Below are 20981 nucleotides of genomic sequence, written 5' to 3'. Positions count from 1 at the left end.
TATAATGAATTAAACAAAAAAGTAGACTACTTTCTGGAAAAAAAAATGAGTTTTATCAACCTCATACTGTTGTCATAACTATAATTTATTACTGTTCTTCAACTCCCCTCTCCTGTCCTTCTGGGGTATTGGGATGGTGATGAAGATGAGAATTAGGCCCAGTATATGCACATGTGCCCTGTTTGCTTAAATTTGGGGAATAAAAGCTCCAGCATGAATAATGGCAAAGTACTGATTTATTTCTTATTTCTGAAGGGAAAAAAAAAATAAAATAAATGGAGAAATCTGGCATTGTGAATATGCCTTTGTATACACTGAATGCTTCCCAGCTTTGTGGTGTTCATTCATTCATTATCATCTTTTACAGTTGTCTAGAGCAGCTACCCATTGGTTCTAGATACACAGAAGTTTAAAGAGTTAGTAGTTAGGAGTGGGAAAAGAAACCCAGATAAAGTAAGAAATGCCGAAAGAGAACAGCTACATCCGGTTATTCACGGTTTGTAATACGACTGCAGACTGCCCTTATTACTATCAGTTCCCTTTGAAAGTCTTTGTGTAGTGAGCAATTAATTATTCAAGGCTACGCATCAGAAGAGCTGGCGGCCATTTCCTGACAGAACCAAGCCTTAATTTTTAAAATACTTGAAATTCTCCAGTTGAGCATGGAGAGGCCACAAGTGTTTCCTCCTCAAGTACCGGAGTTTCGACAGTCGCCCTCACTTCTGCCATATCCTGCAAGGCAGGTAGCCATGAGAGCACTTGTCATGGCACTGCCAGCGGCCAAAGGAAAGGCTTTGCTGAGAAATGATGAGGGTTTTGTTTGGATAGATAGCTTCTCTGTGACTAGTGCTACTTTCTTCAGATGACACGTATGTTGGTTATGCTCAGCTCTGGTGCAGCCATGCAGGGAGAGGGTGATAGCACTAGGGAGTGAGTCTGGCTGCCCTGGCAGTGGGAGCATGGCGTTGCAGCGCGTGTTAGCCCAAAGCACTTGACCTGAGGCTGGAACAGAGGAATGCCACGTCTGCTCACAGGGAACAGAGCAGCAGAAAATGCTGGCGTGATCACCAGTTGATTATTCCCAGTGTAACACTGCAGTTGTCTTAATGAGCCAGACAGGAGGTGATTACAGGGGAGCTGTGAAGAGGTGTGTGCACAGGGGTTCCCCTGAAGTACATGGCTCCAGTTTGTGATTTAGCTGTAAATCTAGAAGAATTGCCTAACACTGCTGAAGGGACTACTGCTTTTTTGGCCAGATAGGTGAAACAATCTCAACCCTCAGTAGGTGACTCATTTTCCTGTGCAGAAAGAGGAGACCAAAATCAAGCCACTAATCTTTTATTTTATCAGTTTAAACTAGTGACAGACCTAAATACCAATGGGAGATTGAAATCACACCATGTGAAGTTGTCACTGTTTCAGTTTACCTGATGGCTTACTTCAGAAGAGACAGACAATTAAAGAACCACTGTGTAAAGTAACAGCCCCCTGGAAAGTAAGCAGGGACTAAGAAGGAGGTTTGTCCCAGGATGTTTGTACTGACAAAACTCACACCCCAAAGGGCAAAAAAAGTGCAGCCTGGCTCTGAGGATTTACACTGGATAGTTGTTTCAGGAAGTCGAGGAAACAGCGTTACATGGAATAATCAAAATTTAGAAACATCAGTATTGTTGTTCTGAAGAATTATTATTCCCTCTTTGCCAAAGAAGTGGCTGTTTAATCTTTCTGGGTCTCTGGACATCCGTCTTATTGTGGATGTCTGCAATGACCAAGAGAGGGAGACGGAGAAACCGTTAAATTGCATTATAACTGGGCACATATTTAAATGATATAGGTCTAAAAGGGAAAAAGAAAGCCAACATCATTCCATAAAGATTTTTATCGCAAGAGCTGTTTTCTTAACTTTATGAACAGAGGCGTTTAAAGGGTTTGACACTTAGGGAAGGACAAGACACAGCTTATTAACAGGCAAAGTAATGTTGATGATTGCTTTGAATTTGAGTGTCAGAGCACTGTGGAAGGCATCATCACTGAACAGCCCAAAACCTTAGGAGAAGGAGGACATCATTTTGTGTTCTCAAGGCTGGGAGGGGCTCACCTGTGCAATCTTTGCTTTTCTGGTAACCTTACCTGCTGTGCTGGACAAAAGCCTCTGTGAAAGCCTGGCCTCCTTACCTTGAAGGCTGGCCTCTAGCCTTTGAGGATGTGCTGATTTCAGAGACCTATTTCATTATGGATCAGTTTTATTGCTCCTTTTCTGTCTTGCAGCCATTCTATCTTAAATATTTTATTAGTTCTAACTACTGCCCTAATTGGTGAAATTAGCAAATGCAAGGCAAAATGCACAGCTGGAATGCATTGTGGAAGGCTATTCACTTCTCTAACAATTTTTTGAGTTGTCACAATATATTTACTTTATGATCTCTATAAATGCTCACTGTCATTTCTTTACCAGCCAATGCAGTTTGAAATTTTGATGACTTTGAAAATAAAGATGTTTAATTGACTGCTTATATAGAGAGACTGGAGACATGTGAGACTGCTGGTGGGGGAAAGGTTACAGTGGATGCTTGCAGACCTGTTACACAACTCTGTTTGGTGAAGATTTCTGCAGCATTATGGCTTGCTGATCTTTTTTTTTTCAGGAGCTGAAGAGCCTACAGCATATTGAAGGGTGGGCTGTTTGTTTTCCCTGTGTTGTTTTTTATGTACTGAAATATTGTAGTGAAAATAGCTGGGTGGGGTGTAATGAATGTTTTCAAAGACCTTCCTTTGAAAGAGGCTTTTTTCCAGTTCTTGGTGGTCACCACCCATTTTCCTGTTCTGTGTGTGCCTCTCTCATTGTTTCTATCCACAAAGGCCCCTTGTGTGAACCTGTCAGTGTATGTGCCAGTGTGACAAGATAAAATGTTGTGGGATGTGTGTCTGAGCCTGGTGAAGCGCCAGAGATTTTAACCACAGACTCCACAAATTTCAGTGGGTATTGCCCACATTGCAACGCAGCATTAGATCGTAAAATTCTGGATTTGTCAACAAGCTTCAGCGTGACTCCTTCAAATGTTTATAGTTGAGGGGTTTCAGGCTGATGTGCTACCAGGGTAGGTATGCGTGCTGGTGATATTATAGTCATGTGATGGTAATATTTGTCCCTTAGTCTTGAAATAAAGCTTAATTGAAAAATTGCCCTTGTTTACTTGCACCATCTTGATAAATAATGCCCATTGTGGTTGGGTACGGGCTGGGATGTGGTCAGTGTCCCATCTGAAAAACGAGGCTGGTTTTGAGTTTAACTTCTGGGCCTGTGAATTGCACTTCGTTCACCTTTAGCTTTAACCCACTGGTGAGGAGATAAAGCACATCCTTTGGTATGTGTTTTTTAAAGTAGGTAAATAGTTGGGTTATCTAAAAACAGATCTCAGCAATACCTGCTGAGCTTCTGAGCAACAATATCTATGGACCTTTAGATTAGCTGTCAAAATTGACTGATTACTACAAGTAAAGCCACAGGATAAGAATCTGTAATCTCTCAGAACACAAATCATTGATAGAGATCTCAGGTCGTGCATTGTCATAACCTTATCCCCGCTGTTGCGGTGCGATTCCAGCTCTAGCTGGGCTGCAGGTACTCTTGAATGTGTGAGTGGAAACCATGAAGAAAAGCAGAGTTGTACATTTATCACCCCCAAAATGGCTGGTTGGAAGCATGTTCAGTTTCAGCCAATATTGAAACAGTCCTTTTCTGTAGTGTTGTTCAGTGGGTCTGTTTTTCCTTTTAGTCTACGAGTTATCTCTGCAGCTTGCTATGTCTTGGCTGGTATCAAGGAGTTGATTGCCACAGGGAAGGAATCCATGATCCCATATCTTGACTGAGCAGAGCAGTACAAAACCAGTCTCGGGAGAGAAGATGGAGTTTAGAAGGCATTATGCTCCTCCAGTCGAGGTTTGGCCATGTGCTAGGCATTTTTTTTCTCTCACAATTTCCTCAGTATTTGAGAACACAGGGGAGTTGGTTCTCTGATCTGCTTAAGTGTTGGCTCTGGCTTTATGGGATGATCCAGAGCCATCCTCCCTCTTTCTGTGGCTGGCACTCGGGCTTGCTGAGTGCACAGTGACTTGGTGAAGGAAACTGCTCTGACTGAAAACTAAGCCATGAGAAATGTTTCTCATCATGCTGCGCTCCTCTCGCCTGAATCCAGGGGTTTCCAATGGGTTGAAAAGGCAAAAAGGCACTGCCTACATCTGCTCTACCTGATGATCAAGCATCAGTGTTACATCTTCTATGCATGGCACGGTCCTCATACAGTTCCCAAGAGCTCATCTTGCCCCAGGAGCAACGTGTTTGGCATACCTTCAGAGATGCCAGGTCCATGCTGGCATGGTGACTAACGGACGGACTGCGCTCCCATCATCATAAAATAATAATCAAGGACCAGATTAATAGCTGCTGAAATCCTAACACTTATCTCTCCAGTTCAAGGTACTCATAACCCGAGAGAGAAATGGTAGGACATAAATCCTGTGGACATTGTTTTGCTTACTGTGATTAAATTTATCATACTTTGGTGACATATTGCAAACCTTAATGCTTTAAAAAATACAAGGGCTCCAGCAGCATCAGTAAGATTCCCATCACTGAACTCCCAAAAGTAAATTTTAGCTGCTGTGATAGCTAGTATTCAAAGTGGTACTTCAAATTGGAGGTACAAAGAGTTATCCTACAAGCTGCATAAAATGGAAGATGCAAATGATAAAAATGTTTTTTTTAAATGTGACGTTATAATGTTTTTGTCTCAGCATTCCTTTTTTTTTTTTTTTTCAGGAATGAATGCCAGTAATTTTCCTTGAAATAAATAAAATGCAAATCCAGTAATGCAGAGTTTTCATATAGATTTTAGATGCCATCAGAGCTTTAGACATTGGGGAAGTTGGTCTCACATGTGGTTGTAAGGTTCATATGGGATTTCACAGAATCACAGAATGGCTGAAGTGGGAAAGGGACATCTGGAGGTCACCTGGTCCAACCCCTGCTCAAGCAGGTTTACCTGCAGCAGGTTGAACAGGACCACGTCCAGGCAGCTTTTGAAGATCTCCCAGGATGGAGCTCCACAGCCTCTCTGGGCAACTTGTGCTCCATCACCTGCATGGCAAAGCAGTGTTTCCTTGTGTTCAGAGGGAACCACTTGTGTCGTGGTTTGTGCCCATTGCCTCTTGTCCTTGCATTGGGCACCACTGCATCTTCCTTGTACCTATCTAAACGTTTGATATGTTCCCTGTTCAAGAAAGCATACTCATGGCTATGTTACTGTCAGCTGTGGTGGTCCTAGTGTGACGTGGACTTAGTGAACCATCAATATGCCCAGCTTAAAGACACCAGAAGTCGGTTATGTTCTCTTAAGCTTCATCTCATGATACCCTGCTTGTACTAGCCAATCCCCATATCATGTTAAGCATTGTTTGGAAATGTCTAATGAGAACAGAAATGAGTTTCTTGCCCTTAACATGAACTCTTCCCTGATCTGTCCCTGAGTTGTTCATATTTCTCATTTTCCTGACTTTCATTAAATCAGCCCTTTGGTTTTAAACTTGGAGGAAAGAATGGCATCACGTGTTGATATGGTATTTGGTGCCAATGTTTACTGAACTAGCAGTGATTTGTTGTTTAGTGGGTATGTACATAAAATATAAGAAATCCCCCGATCAAACCAAGGAGCCGGTGGTGAGATGCTGTAAGTTAGAGCAGCTTTAAAGGAAGGGTGGAAGGTATTTCATTTCCTTATTTTTGTAATAGCCTTTTCTGTTAGTAGTTTTTCTTGTTACCTTCGAACTCTCATTTCCTCTATTAACAAATTCCCTATTTTGCTGGAGTTTATATTTGTTTTGTCTGTGTACTGAGTACCATATCCCAGTGTGCAGCAACACTGCTTTAGCACTTAACAGCCATGAGCACTACACATATTTCAAAACATTTTTTTCTCTGTCCAAGAATAACTCTCTGTCCTCCTTCCTTCTCTCTTGCTGGTGTGCTGAACTCACTCCTCTAGTGCATATTCAGATTTTAGAAATAATTATTTTCACTGGAAAGAGTTCAGGTATAAGGACGGATCTGTATGGCACTGTGTATGGGTTTCATTGACAGCTTTCGTATTTGGTCCCGATTTCCTGGAGAGTGAGTAAATTGCTATTTGTAGCACCTTTTATTTACTGATGGTCACTTTTATTACTTTAACGGAGGGGGCTTTCGAAAAGCACAGCATGTCATCCAGAATAAACTGCTTGTTGGGTAGAATGGTTACAAAGCTGCGTGAATACTTTTTAAAGGAATTTTAAGGCTAAGTAAGCATGACTGTTGGCTGCTTGGTGCCCATGGAAGCACATCTCTGGAGCCGTCAAGTCGTATGGTTCTGAGATAGCTATGCAGTGCCTCACAGTGAGCAAAACTCCTTTTTCGATAGTATGGTAGATTATAAATTATCTAGGAATTTGCTAAGCAGAAGGTACAGCAAAATGTAAACACAGCAAAAAAATGGACTTGCTAGTTTGAAATAAATTGTTGTTGTTATCTAAGATAGTACTGCCCATTAAAATATTTTTATTGGGTTTTTACTGGTTTGAATTGGAAAAACTTATTTGTGCTATATTTTGTAATCCTTTCATCCGTAGAATGTATTTTTCTTGCTCTGCAAGTTAGCTTTTGAAACTTTAACTCTAAGGCATTTTAAATGAGAATTTAGTACAGAAATTTCATGTGACAGCTTAATTAACTGTGGATTCTTGACCTTTAAAGTGCTGGAGCTAGAAGCATTTAATAACCAGCCACTGGATATAAAGTAATATGCTTGCTGTTTTACTAGCTTGCGTACAAGGCAGTCTGAAGCAAAGTCCAAGGGTCACCGAAATAGTGAAGGAAATAGAGAGAAGTCAATCTGAACTATGTATTTCAAAAGGTTTTATGTGCGTGTCACACAGTGTGCAGGTATGAGTGAAGGCTACCAGATATAAGGTATTCTTATTCAAGGTGCAGGCTGTGATTTCTCTAAAATCTTCTGTCATCTGGGACCTACAAGGTGGGAGAATAATTCAGCACAGTTACTATGCTGCCTTGTCTTACATACGCGAAGTATTGACCAATGTGGACTTATTGAGAGCAACAAAACCCTGAGCTGGAGGTTGTTATCTCAGCCTGGGACGCAGAGCAGGCTGCTCCATGAGCTTCAAGGAGGCCACCAACACATTAGACATCGGGAGGATGGCTGAAGCTGACCATCCAGCGTCATCGTTGGCTGGGTAGGTACCAAGGGCTTTGACGGGTAGCCGCAGGCTGGGATTGCTCCTGCCTGCTGCAGGGGGTCTGAAGCCGCCAGGAGGACGGGTCCCCAAGCCCATGGGATGGTTTTGCAAGGTTGTTTGGACGGGAGTTGTTATGTGGGGCTTCAGGTTTTTCCGAGCCTGGAGTTTCCAGTACTGCAGCCAGAGAGGCTGCTGAAAGCCAGATTACGATCTGAACCCCAAGCGAGCGAGCAAGGCCTTCGTCTGCAGGCATTCCCGCTGATTTCAGTGGAGCTGTGTTGCAAGGGTTGGTGGGGTGAGCGAGGGGATAGGAATCCAGTCCCCGCCGGCACTCCTGGGCCTGCTTGGGTGCTCCCCACCGGCGGAGCCGTGTGCTGGGCGAGCGTGGGTGTACCCTTTGGGCTTCTTGCTGTCTGGGTCGGTGGAAGAAACACCAGAGAGCTTTGGCTCCTGTCAGCTTGGGAGCTTCACCTGAAACTGCTACTGCTTGCTGGTTGTTGTTGTTGCTGCTTGCAGGCCACAGCCCCTAACTTCTGTTTTCTGAAGGCAAACCAAATGTGGCCAGGAGCGAGTGGCCTGGGTCCTGACTGGAGACCCCAGGCCTGCTCCTGAGCTCCATCACCCCATTTCCAGTGGAGATCTGAGCTTTCCCATTCCCTTGGTGTAATTTTAAGGGGAACAGTCTGTGATCACACTGCAATTACAGTGTGAGTGTCTGTGGAGTGGGGCCTGATCGTGCCAGGGACTCCTGAGAGAACAAGGCGTGAGGGAGGCTTCCCTGTAGGACCTCCCCGTCTTGTCAGTGGGCTGGGGTGGGTTGACCTGTGGTGGCTTTCTCCTCTCTTTTCCTTCTGAAGTTTTAAAAATCTGACATGGGTTTGGGTGAGGAAGGTTTCTGCCTTTGCTTGCGTCACTTTCTCCTAGCAGTGACGCACACATGTGCTCGATTTTGCCACATAAGTGGGCGGTTTATACACTGGGAGGGAATGATTCATGAATTAGCTGGAGCCTATGCCATTCCTCTATTGCCCTAATGAAGTGTGAGCAGGATTCAGTGTAAACCTTTCTGCCTGGCCCTCAAACAAGGTTGTTGTGGAGTTAAGTTTTTGCTTTCTGGCTGTGGGTAGCCAACCCTTGCCCAGGGAGAAAAGCTTGCCCAGTGAATAAAATGGGGGCAACTGCAGGGAGATATGATGGCCTGGTGCATGCAAAGGAAAACCATGAAAATAGTGCATTCTGCAGAGCTGGAGAACTTGACTGCAGGTTTTGGAGACTTTGTGTAACCAAGATGAATGTGGGCTAGATGATTGTCTTTGAAACAGGGAAAGAACAAGCATAGCTGTCTGCTTGGGGGAAATGCTATGGGGCGTGGGGCCAGGGGGTTGTTTTGTGCCTCTGTGCGCTTGTACTTGTCTGGTGAAAACAACAACACAACTTGAGGGTGTGCTGAGCTAGGGAAGAAGAGGAGGAAAATTGAGGTGCAGGAAACCACACAGGGAAATGCTTAACAAGCAAATTGTTTGTTTATTCAGAATGATAATGTGCGAGCAAGAACATCTTTTGATAGCAACCAAACAGGCTGATTCTTCCTCTCATTTTCCAAGTCAAGAAGACTATCAAATGTTTTTTTCTTTTGGAAAAGCTGCAAACTACCATCGGAGGCAGTGGTGAGGGAAAGAATCTGCAGCACAGAGGAAAAAATCATGCTCATAGCATTACTTGTTAGAAATCTTGGGCATCCCATGGTTAATGAAACCAGCTTGTTGTCTCATTAGCCACCCTTGACAATTCTATTTACAGAGGTTAGCAAGACTAAATATTTTTCTTCGTGGCTGGAGTGGCATCTTGAGAGACCCGACCCCCTCTTATACAACCCATTTTTTCCTGCTTGAATTGCAACATGGCTTTGGCCTTAGTTCCCAAAAATTAGTATTTAAATGAGGAGAAATTGGACCATGTTTTCCCCAAGTTGGTTCTAATGTGAAAATTGTGGGCTCTAGACTTAAAGCAGAGCTCGCGCATTTGTGGTTCAAGTTAGATTTTCCAAGCTGCAACTGGAAATTCTCGTAAATATTGCTGTGTAGTTTGCTCTTTTTGGTTTTGCTTTGTTTCTAACCTTTTATTTCAATGGTAGAATTAGAAACTGGGGAGATTTTTTCCCAGACTGGAATCTTTATAGGCACAGCACAGATGCATTTTTATTTAGAGAGAAGGAAGTACCTCTGAAAGTCTTAAGTAATTTACCTGGTACTCCCATTCCCTGCATCTGCTCCAGGATGACATAAGGCATTTTCTGTTGTACCTTGAAGGACATCTGTGTATGAAGTTGTTTTTGTTGTAGTTGTGGTTGTTTTTGTTTGTTTGTTTTTTAATGTGCATACAATCTGACTCCTACTTGACAAAGAGAAAAGTAAGGTGTTAGTGTTACCTTGTAAATATCTGATGCTTTATATTCAGACTTGGATGGGTTGATGCTCACTCCAATGATGCCACTGAAGTTGTTACCAAAGTTGGATCCTGCTGTTGTATACTGAAATGTGTGTTAGTCTCATCCTGTGCATACCTTCTCTATCAGATACTACGTTAGAAAATATTCACCTGGGGCAAAATAATTGTGAAAGAGGTTTGCCAAAGGCTGATCATGGATCTTGAGAAGATACCGTAAGCATTTATGAGGCCCTGTGCTCAGTTAGCACACCCACTAGTGAGCACCTGCCGTCCCACCTATCTGATCCCCAAGCCTATGCCCAGCTTCAACTGTTCTGCAGCATGGGAGCCCTGCTGATGTGCTGCAAGCAGATTCCTGCTTTGGAAGATGCTGTTGAATGCCCAGCCTTGCATGCACCCCAACAAACTGTTACTTTGATCTTAGCATTTAATGTGTACCCTGGCTATTTCATTTTCCTATGCATTTTTTAAGCCACATGAGGTTTCCATGCTAGAAACTTCTGCAGTCGGTCTGGCTCTTCTAGAAATAGTCATCTTCTTTAAAATACTTTAGTATGTATTGAAGTTCTTTTTCTATTTTTTGCAGTGTTACATTGTACCAGCCACGATTTAAACGGCATCTAGGATTAAGTGTTGTGGTTAATATGTCACATTGTTTGTTTTCCTCATCTTCTTTACACGAAAGAATATAGTTAAATATCCTAGTGTGACGGGGATTTTTTTTTTTTTTTTTTTAACTTTATAGACTCATTACTTTATACTAATATTGGAAATAGCAGGTTATGATAAACTTTTTATTTAGAAGGCCTGTTAAGTGGGGAGCCACAGGTGGTGATTCTGGAAATGAATGCGCATCCGCAGAAACAGTGTGGTTGATCTTTTCCCCAGCCTGTGCGCATCCAAGCTGTGATATTTACACTGATACAGTGTTACAGGAATCTGCTAGAAAATAAATACATTATGTATTGAAGTGACTGAGGTGTGAACCATCAACTCATGCAAGCGAAGGAAACTTGTAGTATCAGCAGAGCTACCTGGGTTTGAAATGGTAGTATTTAAGCACAGGCTCCTCGTGCTCTGAAATAAGAATCGTACTTTATCAAACACTAGTCAGTGGAGTTTGCTCTTAAACTAACCTATCCCAAATCCATAACAAATGTAGCCTTTGTGTTTCTCACATGTTAAATTTAGTTTTGTATCCCTTGGTGGCTTAGTTTTGCATACTTGCTTCATAAAATGTCTTCCCCTTTGTTATTTCCTGCTCTTCTGTTCTCAGTGGAGTTTGAGGGAGGCTAGCTCTGTTGGTCTTGTTATTTCTCAAGAAGAAGCCTGTTCTCATAGACAATGGAGAGAGGGTGATTTCATTAAAATAGCTTTTACTAAGGAGAGGTTTCTTGTGTGCAATAGTATTTTCTTTCCCGTTTTATATTGTTCGTGGTTGAGGAAAGTTGGTTTTTCATAGTACTGCTAAGGGCTGAGACAGCTGTATATACAAGCACAATTGGAAACCCTATTATTACCTTTACTTTAATGCAGGGAACAGCAATTACAGCTTATTTTATCAATGACACAGCCACACACTCTGCCATTTCTCCAGCTTTGATTGTCATTTTGTCCTGGAGTATTTTTCAAGTAAATAAATACAGACTGAACAAAACAAATTTAGATATGCAATTTTTAACATTTCCTGAATCCCAGGAATAATGGTTTGCTATTTTGTTTTTAATCTCTGACCTAAGACATATCTTGTACCTGTTACATTCAGCAAGGACTCAGGGGATCCAAAGGCTGATTTTCCCGTTGCAGCAGTTCCATCCTAATTCCTATTTTTAAATGAGCAAATAGATATTAGCTTCTTGTCAACTGAGTTTAAATCAGTAGACAGAATGGATTCATCACTGATGAGACTTACTCTTCTAAATGCCTCTCTTAAGTCATAATTGCATTTCAAGAAATGCTTTTTCCTTTCTCTCTTTTACCTGCCAGGAGCAGTTCAGAACGGAGGAAGGAGAAATCAAGAGATGCAGCAAGATGCAGAAGAAGCAAAGAGACCGAAGTTTTCTATGAACTGGCCCATGAGCTGCCCCTTCCGCACAATGTCAGTTCCCACCTGGACAAGGCATCCATAATGCGCCTGGCAATCAGTTTCCTACGCACTCACAAGCTTCTGTCTTCAGGTAATGTCTGGCTGAAAGAAGTTGTCAATGCTGGTTGCTATCAGCTTGGTGAAAATGTGCATGGTCATCTCTGAACACGAGGTCTTAAAGTGAGAACAGGATGTAAGTCCTTGTGTTGTGAGAATACAAATAGACTTAAAGTTGTTTGTTTTTCCTTTTTTTTGTTTTGTTTTAATCAGAATTATGTATATTTGAATAGGGATAGGAAATGTGAGTGAATCTGGTCGCATAAGATCTTCGTTACCAAACTAACAACTGATGCAGTTCTGCATCTTTGAAAAAGAAAAAAAGAACTATAAAAACTATTGGATATGTTTTATTAAACTCAGTTACAAGGTTTTGAGCTTTTGGGAGTTAAATCAGAATTCAGACATAAACCTTATAAGCATCTATGCTGAAAGAAGTAAATCTGCATTGGTCATGGCAAGCATGTGTGTGCCAGTGCATTCAAAAGGCAGCTGGGAAGTTCTGAAGGTCCAATTCTTCATTTTACAGGCTTGATCATGCTATACACTGGTAATATGTAGTAGGTTGTCCAATACATGGTAGAATGAGATAGCTAAAGCGAACAACTTTTAAATACTTGACATGAATTGATTCTATTTAATCAGTCTTAATTATTTTGGAGTAGTATGAAATGTGAACCAGCATCATTTTCGTAGCCTGTTAAAAACCAATAAAATGAACAGTGCTCGTATTTTGCCCCTGTGTTTGCATAATAACTTTGATAGAAATCTATAGTTGGAGTAGCCTTTAAGATCAATGAAAACAACTGTTTTTTTCTGGGGGAACTTTCACACAGTGACTTCTGTGTGCCAAGAATATGTTAAAAAAGAAATCCTGTATTATTTGCGAAAGGTAAAGCCAAAATTTCATCTTTTCCTTCATTAATGGCAGAAATCCCAATAAGGTCACGATTGCACTTCCTCTCTTTAGAAAAGTTGAGTCATACCATAACAACTGCTTTAATAAATGCCATTAGGAAGTATCTCATTCTCTGGAAAAGTATGCTGTTGGTTTGTTGTTATTAGTCTCAAAGATATGACAAAATCAGTTCTATGTCTGTAATTTTTGTAGCTTTTCTGGGCTCTGCTAAGACTATTTTATGAAACGTGTGTTGTGTTTTGTGGTGGTGGTGTTTTTCTTTTTAATCTTAGCTTATAGAATCTGATATTGATGTTTACTTCTGTAAGAAGTAAACTTTATTTGCTGAACAGCATTTGGAAATCATCTCTGATTTCTTCATGCAATTAATGCTTGAAGTTGCATAAAATAGGTAAATGATCTTAAAAATGCTGTCCACCAAGCCAGTTCGTTAGTAGCTTTCTCATAAAAACACAGCTTAAGCTTTACAAATATTTATATTAGATGAGCTAGAGACTGGCACAGAATAGGAAAAGTAAACTTCTGCAGGACTGTAACAGATAATGTAAATAATGTTTGTGTCTGTGAAAGCTGAAATGAAATAGTTTGATGTTGTCATAATGAGAAAAATATACTTGCTGACCTGGAAACTGCTCAATTTAAAGTGAACTTTTCAAATACACTTACGCTTCTTGACAAGGAAAAAAATCAACAGATAATATATTTGTTTTAGTGCTTCTGTAGTGTCAAGACTTAAGCTTGTATCAATTGATAGTGATGGCAACTACATATATTTATTTAATATTTATACTTTTGCGTATGTTTCTGTTATTTTCTGTGACAGTGTTTGAAAAACAATGTGACTCATGTAGCTGATTTACGTTTTCTTGAGGTATTGTCATGACCCAGCAGTTCAAAAGCAATCTGGCAGTGAAACGTCACAGTTATGACAGGCTGTGTTTTAATAGTATTCAAAGCTTCTTCTAAGTTAGTTATGTACTTCGCCTTAAATCTGATCTGCTTCCCCAGTTACAATATCAGTTTAATTTAAGTCCTCTCACTAAAATTTGTGTTGTTAGTCACATGCAGGTTTGTCCATAAGATGTAGATCTGAATTTTAGAATCTTTAGTGCTTCTGTTATGAGGAATTGAGCTTAAGGTAGTCTAAAGGGACTGCTTTTCTGGAAGAGTTGGGTGTTATTTTCAGACATGGGAACAAATGGAAATGAAAGAACTCAAGCCAGAAAACCACGGGTTGCTTGTAAAGGCCTCATCTGCTACTTATATTCCTCTGGGTATAGCTAACATATAAATTAGCCAAACTAAACAAAAAGGCTGAAAATTTGTTTAGCCCTGAATATTTGAAAGATAAAATTTATCATGCTTTGGAATACAGTGGCATAAGAGAGAGAACTTTCTTTATCACTATCAGGATAATGACTTCAGAGTATTATTTCTTGCTTGTTTGATTGTCCTACAGTGTACACTTGCTGAGATTCCTGAGATTTGCAGATGCACAATGCTAGTCTAGCCAAAGTAAATTTCTATCAGTTTGAGAACTGTTTCTTCCCCTCAGGAGACACGACTGGAAAATTGAATATAGACATTTCTAAGCAGGCTTCTGGCAGGTGAGATTTGTTGAAAAAATACTGCCTTTCAGGCCTGATTAACGCTGTTGTTGCACAATAGTTACTTAATGCAGCTAATGTCTGAGGGGTGCTGTTCTTCTGATCCTTTCCTGTGGGAGCAGAATCAAAGTCTTTGATTGTGGGCTGCCGAGTAATGTCAGTCTTCCTAAAGATACTGCCTTTCACGAGAAGGCTGTCTGATTTAATTAAAAGCTACAAGGTTTTGATACAGTTTTTGGCTCCTGTATGAAGAGGTTTGCTGCTTATCACGTTTCGACAGGAGCATGGAGCAAAATGGAAGTGGCTTGTGCATGCCTGTCCATCCCCTGCTCTTGTTTTGCTCCAGACCTCTTTTGAACCCCATGCCAAACTGCCCCTTTTCCGAGGCACGTTTAGCAGATGGAATTTGGCTGTTAGCTCTGTGTAGCTCTGAGGAGCCTAACCCCACTGATGGGGAGCATGGAGCTTCCTCTGTCGTCTCTGACAGGTGAACTAGGAAGGTGGAGAACTGGAGGAGCGTGCATGAGAGACAAACGTCTCCCCCAGCCTGCAGACCTCCTCCTTGCTTTATGTTGTCTTCATGGAAAACGTTTTGATTATTTGGGCTAGACACTTAGTGTAAACTGGAGTTAAGTGGGAGTATATGTTCAGTCATTAATTAGGACATTAAAATAACATTTACTGCATTTATATATATACAATGTCACTAAAATAAGCCTGTAGTGCAGCTTGAAAAATACTTCAAAGGTTAGCAGAGAAAAAAAGTTGTGCTTGATTAGCATTTTTGCTATTTATTATTAATTCTATCAAAACCTCCTGGCACAACAGATTTTATTTTATACTGCTGTTCGTGGGCACGATCCTCAAACGAGGACTCATCTCCTCATTTCACGGCGGTTTTGCTGGGAACGAAGTGAGCAAGGGCCTTCCCAGGGCTGCATCCTCATCTCACTGCAAGCCCACACTCCAGATGGGATTTCAGAGATGGCCTCAGGCAGCGTGCCAGCCGCAGGCCTTTGGCATGGAGCCTCTAATGCCCCATCGTGCTATTCCCTGGCTCGAAATAGGGCTTTTCGCTTGTGTAACTCGGGCTGTTTCACTAGCTGTGTCTGCATAACTATTATTTATCAGTCGGGAAGCCGAGCCCTCGAGAGATCTATGCCTATACTCTTCCAGCAGGTGAATGGCAGAGCCCGGAGCCGGAGCCAGCACCGAGAGCTTGCCCGCGACGCGCCTCTGGGAGCCCCGGCGCCTGGGCTGCAGGGCGCGCTCCTGCAGGCATGGCGGGGTCCCGGCTTGGCCCTTGTATCCTATCATAATAGGAAATAGCTGGTTGTATATCTCAGAGTTCAAAAGGGTAAAAAATACCAGGCTTTGCTTTATAAAAGTTGCTTCTTTACTTAGTAACACGTTTCCCTTTGATTTTCACAGTAGGCAATTCTGTGTGGGAATGTTGGAGAGGAAGCCTTTAACATTTAGAAATGCAGGCTGTTCGTCTGACGGCCTGATTGAGATTAGTATCACAGGAAGCAAACTGAAACAATGGCTTTATAATACTGTTTCCATGTTGTGCACACAACAGTACACGGTATAATTGGAATGTTAGTAGAAATATCATTTAATTATGACCTCTTAAATATTTTTCAAGATGCCTTCTAATTCTGTTGGCATAATACATTTTGCCATTGCTACGTTAACATCTTTGGGATAAATTTAGAATAGATGTTTGTTCATTAAAAGTAAAGATTTTGATCCCAGGAAGTTGCTTCTGAAAATAGTCTGGTGGATGCTTACCAGTGTCAGAGCTTGTGGATATCAGCTTATGTTGTCCTTCAGTGTAGTCAGAAAGACCGATACCGGTATTTGTCTCTAGTTCTCTAGTGTAGCTAATTTTATTTTTTTTGAGTATTAATAAGTGGCAAAAGGAATATATATGTCTTTTGCTAAAGAACAATATTGTCTGAATATTAGGAAGAGAATCCACTTTAGGACGCCTGTATGGGGTGCCAATAATTTCAAAGTGTTCGGACCACGCTCTCGATAAAGGCATTACTGGAACCAGAACTCCTTGGCACCAGCGAGGGTCTGTGTGCCAGGGCTGCAGGCCTTTCAGTTAGGCTAATCAGGCGAGCACGACTTTATCAGCTTTCTTCAATCCCATGCTAATTGCACGGTCACCCGGGTGTCTTTTCGGCATGGAGAGTCCAGCAAAGGAAACTGGATGGGAGTCGCTCCCGTGCAGGCAGACGGCAGGAGAAATGGGGAGGGAACAGGGAAGCAGACGGGAAGTTGTTTGGGAGAAGGGAGGCCACAAGGAAGCCAGTGTGAAGTTGTTTCAAGGGAGGCAGACAACAGAGCCGGAAAGCCAGCGGGGAGCAGAAGGGAAAAAATAGCTTTTCTCTACGCTTTTAAGGGAGAGCGCAAACTGCAGGGAGAACTGGTGTGGGCATTGTTTTTGAACGTCTGGACAAGCTGCATCTAATCTCAGACCATTGTGGCATAAAACAGTGCTTTAAAAATAGCTTGTCTACTTGTTTGCTTTTATTACATTGGAAAAGTGGTTCTGTGCCAGCCCTGCTGCTAGGAGTGAGCAGGGCTGGGTACCGAGTGCTTCAGCCGCCTGAAGTGCCATCCCGTTTCTGGGAAGGTGAGCTCAGAAGGCCCAATCTGATGGGATGCTGCGTCCCACCGCTCAACACCCATAGCTGCATGACTCCAGCACCTTCCTCAGAGCAGTATCTCAGTGATTTGGCTAGATACAAACTCTGCCATAAAGTTGCAAGCAACAATAACAGAAGTGTTTTCTTTATCGAGGTTGCTTGTGCACTTTGAGATAAGAGCCCTTCAGGAAGCTTCGAGTTTAAGAGCAGGTTTGTCTTGATGTATCTAAACTGAAAGCTTTTATTGGGCATATTGAAAATATCCCTTTGAACAGGATGTGGTGTCCTGTCATGACAGAAAAAAAAAAATAATAAAAAAAAAATAGTTGCTTTCTTTTGATGTGAGACAAGAAACTGGGAAAAGCTGAGTCTGTCTCAAGGCTGCTCTTTCTGATGCAGGATAGAGCTGCTTTTAGATCTTCCCTAACTTCCGCTGAGCAGCACTAGGCAGTTTTCACCACCCTGTTGTAGTTGCAGCTATAGCCTTGTGTCTGTAATGCACAATATGCAACCAATTTTTTGGTACTTGTAGAATCCAGGGTAAGAGACAAAGCCTTGAAAATTGTGTGAAGGTGATGACGCGACTCCTCGTAAAAGCCTTTTTTACACTTTGTACCTCTGAACTGACAAGAAAGGCACCTTTGCGTCAGACCAAAGGAGCAGAGGCTGTTTGCTAGGAGTCTGTTTATACCTGAGCAGTTATTTCTTGCAAGGAGAGCCTGGGTTTTGAGCCCTCAGACTTGTTCCAAGAGGTTGGACTGAAGGAAATGAGCAAGCATCTACGGAAAAAGTGTTCTTAAACTTGGGAACAGTGCACATCCTGACAGTGGGAATTAATCAAAGCTTGTTTACACGAGATATTTTTAGCATAAAAGGTTATCATAAACACTGCAATAGGCATTTGCCATTGCAGTTCAAAGTTTCTTCTAGTCTGGTTGTTTAGATTTTTTTTTTCAAAATAGAGCTGATTAAAACTACATTTCAATAATGACACAGAGTGAGAAGCAGAGTGAAAAAATACTTTATCAAAATTTGATACAGAGTAAGGAATACTGCCTTGGGGCAATGTGAACAGTGGGTGATGCATCAGATGGGGGCTCGGGACACCGTGGCTCTGTTCCTGGCTCTGCTGTAGCTCTGACAGTTTCTGCTTCACTTCTCTGTGGCTCTCTGACTTATTTCAAGATCTTCCCATCTCAACCAGATAGGGATTCTCCCTCCTTTACAGGCTTCCTAGTGCTGCATGAGAACAGTCTTGGCTGGGGTCCATAAATGGAACCATAATATGAACAATTATATTGCAATACCTCATTCTGCTGAATGTGCTATTAATTTTTAGAGTTAAACTGGAATATTTGCAGTCCACTCTCCTTTCTATATATTGTTATGGTGCCTGAATTGAGATGCTTCTGTATTAGAGGGGAAATGGAAAAGGTCACAGGAAAAAACAAACTAACAAACAAAACAAGAAGCGCATTCTCATTTCAAAATTTATTTAGCAGCTAGTTTAAACAGCAGTGATGTTTAAATTTCTGCCTAAAAATCACAATAAGTTGAATCCACAGTTACCTTCCTTCAAATCCTGGCAAAGGCTGGCAAGTCTGCAGGGGATGCTGCTACCCAGGTAGTGACCTCAGGCCTGATGGAAACCAGAGGCTGACGTTCTGCCTCGTCCTCCTCCTCATGCTAACCTACTTGCATTTGGTCCCGGCTTTCTCAAATGCTTTCCATCTGAAGCTGGATTTTTTTTGTGCTAATGCTCCAGTCCAGCCTTGAGGTAAATTAATTAAGAAAATTTAAAGCAAAGTGAAAGACATCAGGGATTTCTGGGAGCAGCTTGCAATAGCAATGGCTTTATCTGTTTTTCTGCTACAAGATAGATTCATTAAAAAAAAAAAATAATATGAGATTCTTGCTAGTGGCAGTAACTGAATTGCTTCCGATGTATCAGTCTCCTAATGTGAATATACACCCTCATGTATTAATTGCGATTTGCACAGGAGAAAGGGAACAAGCCGTAATGCTGTAACTAAACTGTGGGGATTTTATACGAGGGATTTTTATTAATATAATTATTCTGCTAAGCTACCTGATACAGGGCCTACTGGGGCACCACAGTGATGCCCCCCAGCACATTTCTTTGCTGCAGACTAGGGGTCTTCAGCCAGCTCAGCTAGCAGAGTTCAGGGGTTTAGCCCAGGTCCCTGGGCTTCCTCTGGTGGGGCTGGCAAGGAGATGGTGTCAGGAGCAGCACGGCATCACACCTGGCTGCGTTTTCCCCTCCACGGTCCCTGGATGTATTTGTCATCCATCTTTATGAGCCTGGTAGTGCCCCTAGTTCCCCGGATTCGGGTGATCCATCTTGGCGAGCATTTCCAGTGCTGCCAGGAGCTGTCTGCCAGCTCCCCTTGCCTGCTGCAGCTGGCTGCTAAGCAGGGAGGGATAGGAGGGATGCAGTGGGGTAAAACACACTAGGGGGGCTTTCAGGTTACGTGAGGGGGGCACAGCAGCACAAACCCTCTCCCCTCCCTCCTCCCAGTCCACATCGCAGATGCCTCCAGCTGGACGAAGGTAATTTTAATAATAAAGTTAAACTCTGATCCAGCAAATCCCTGTGAGCACGTGCTTTAAAGCTGACTATGTCTTTAAGTGCTTTGCTGGACTAGGATGTTACGGGTTTGAACCTGCAGCCCTGATGTGAGTGATCCTATGTCCTCTCTGTGTGTTTGTACAAGTAATATAATTTATATACACGGAAAAGCAAACTTAATCATCTGATAATACAAGTAAAGTGTTTGTCTTTCACTGTTGGAGGCATTTAAGAATACAAATGCTTTGAATAGCCTTCCTGCCTTTGAATGGTGATGTTTTGTTAATGCAAACTTAATGAGCTAGAAAAAAATTGGAAAGGAGGGTCTGGGGTTAGAGCTGAAAAGTCAGTTTTTTCTCCGAACCCACACTTGGCTGATTGTCTTGGGCTATAGCCATGATCCCTGCTGAATAAACCATTTGTTTGCTTCCGGAAAAGTTTAAAAAAAAAAAGAAAAATAAAAAAAGACCCTTGACATTCTTTACACAGCAGAAACAAGCTTGGGAGCAGATGGTCACTTACTTTTTTTTTTTTTTTTCCTCCTAAATGTCATTATGGTCAAAGTGTGTACTATTCAAATATATTATTGTGCAGTTTCTGTATTTTAAACGCTAACCCTGATGTAATTTCCTGAAGTCAGTTGCTTTGTGCCGAGGAGGAATTGGCCCCTGCCTATGTAGTTAAAATTGCAGTGCAGGCACACAAAATGGTGCATCCCCAGCCTGTGCTGGTGATCCCCAGCATCTTCTCTTCCCTGACACCAAACAATTGCATTGAGAAGCGAAGGATGATAAACTGAGTGCTCCCAGTGGCTCTGGGGCTGGTCAGTTCGTTCCCGTGCTTACACGGTGGATGATGGCCCAGAGAGGTGTGCTGAGGTGCAGCAGGAGGTTGCAGAAGCAGCAGCTGGTGTCACTTTTGTTACCACTCTTCTGTTCCAAAGAGGGGCTGGGTGTGCTCTGCATTGCAATCCCTCAACATTTGCTCCTGGTCTAGCCTTAGGCATTAGTGGATGCAGTTGCAGGAGGTACGTAGATCAGACTCATCCTTTAACAGTAATTTTGTAATACCTCAAAGTAAAGGCCATAGTGGTTTGCCTCAACTTCTTCTATATTTAAAAAACAAAAACAAACACTTCTAATAACGTGCTTTACAAAGCAATACCTGATTTTTGCTTCTAGACTATTTCCAAAATGAACATTTTCACTAGAAAATTGAAGGAAAATGATGAATGTGCTGTTTCAGAGTGGAAAAGAAGAAAAAGGAAATGCTTTTCTCAAGTGCGCTGGAGAAAAGTGTCTGTGTGCTGAAAATGGAGCATTAAACC

The 20981-nt window shown here is 42.0% G+C and overlaps 1 protein-coding gene across 2 annotated transcripts in view; it reads left to right on the top strand.

Annotated features, from left to right (window-relative positions):
• EPAS1 (endothelial PAS domain protein 1) overlaps positions 1–20981 on the top strand; it is a 116414-nt gene that overhangs the window by 68710 nt on the left and 26723 nt on the right. For both annotated transcript variants that reach the window (XM_082758285.1, XM_082758284.1), the window contains one exon: positions 11722–11912. In XM_082758285.1, the coding sequence (XP_082614411.1) occupies positions 11722–11912 (191 nt within the window). The remainder of the gene's footprint in view (positions 1–11721; positions 11913–20981) is intronic.

This window comes from Aythya marila (genome assembly GCF_965140915.1).
Source record: "Aythya marila genome assembly, chromosome: 3".
Classification (NCBI taxonomy): Eukaryota; Metazoa; Chordata; class Aves; order Anseriformes; family Anatidae; genus Aythya; species Aythya marila.
This window is presented reverse-complemented; position numbering and strand designations above follow the sequence as displayed.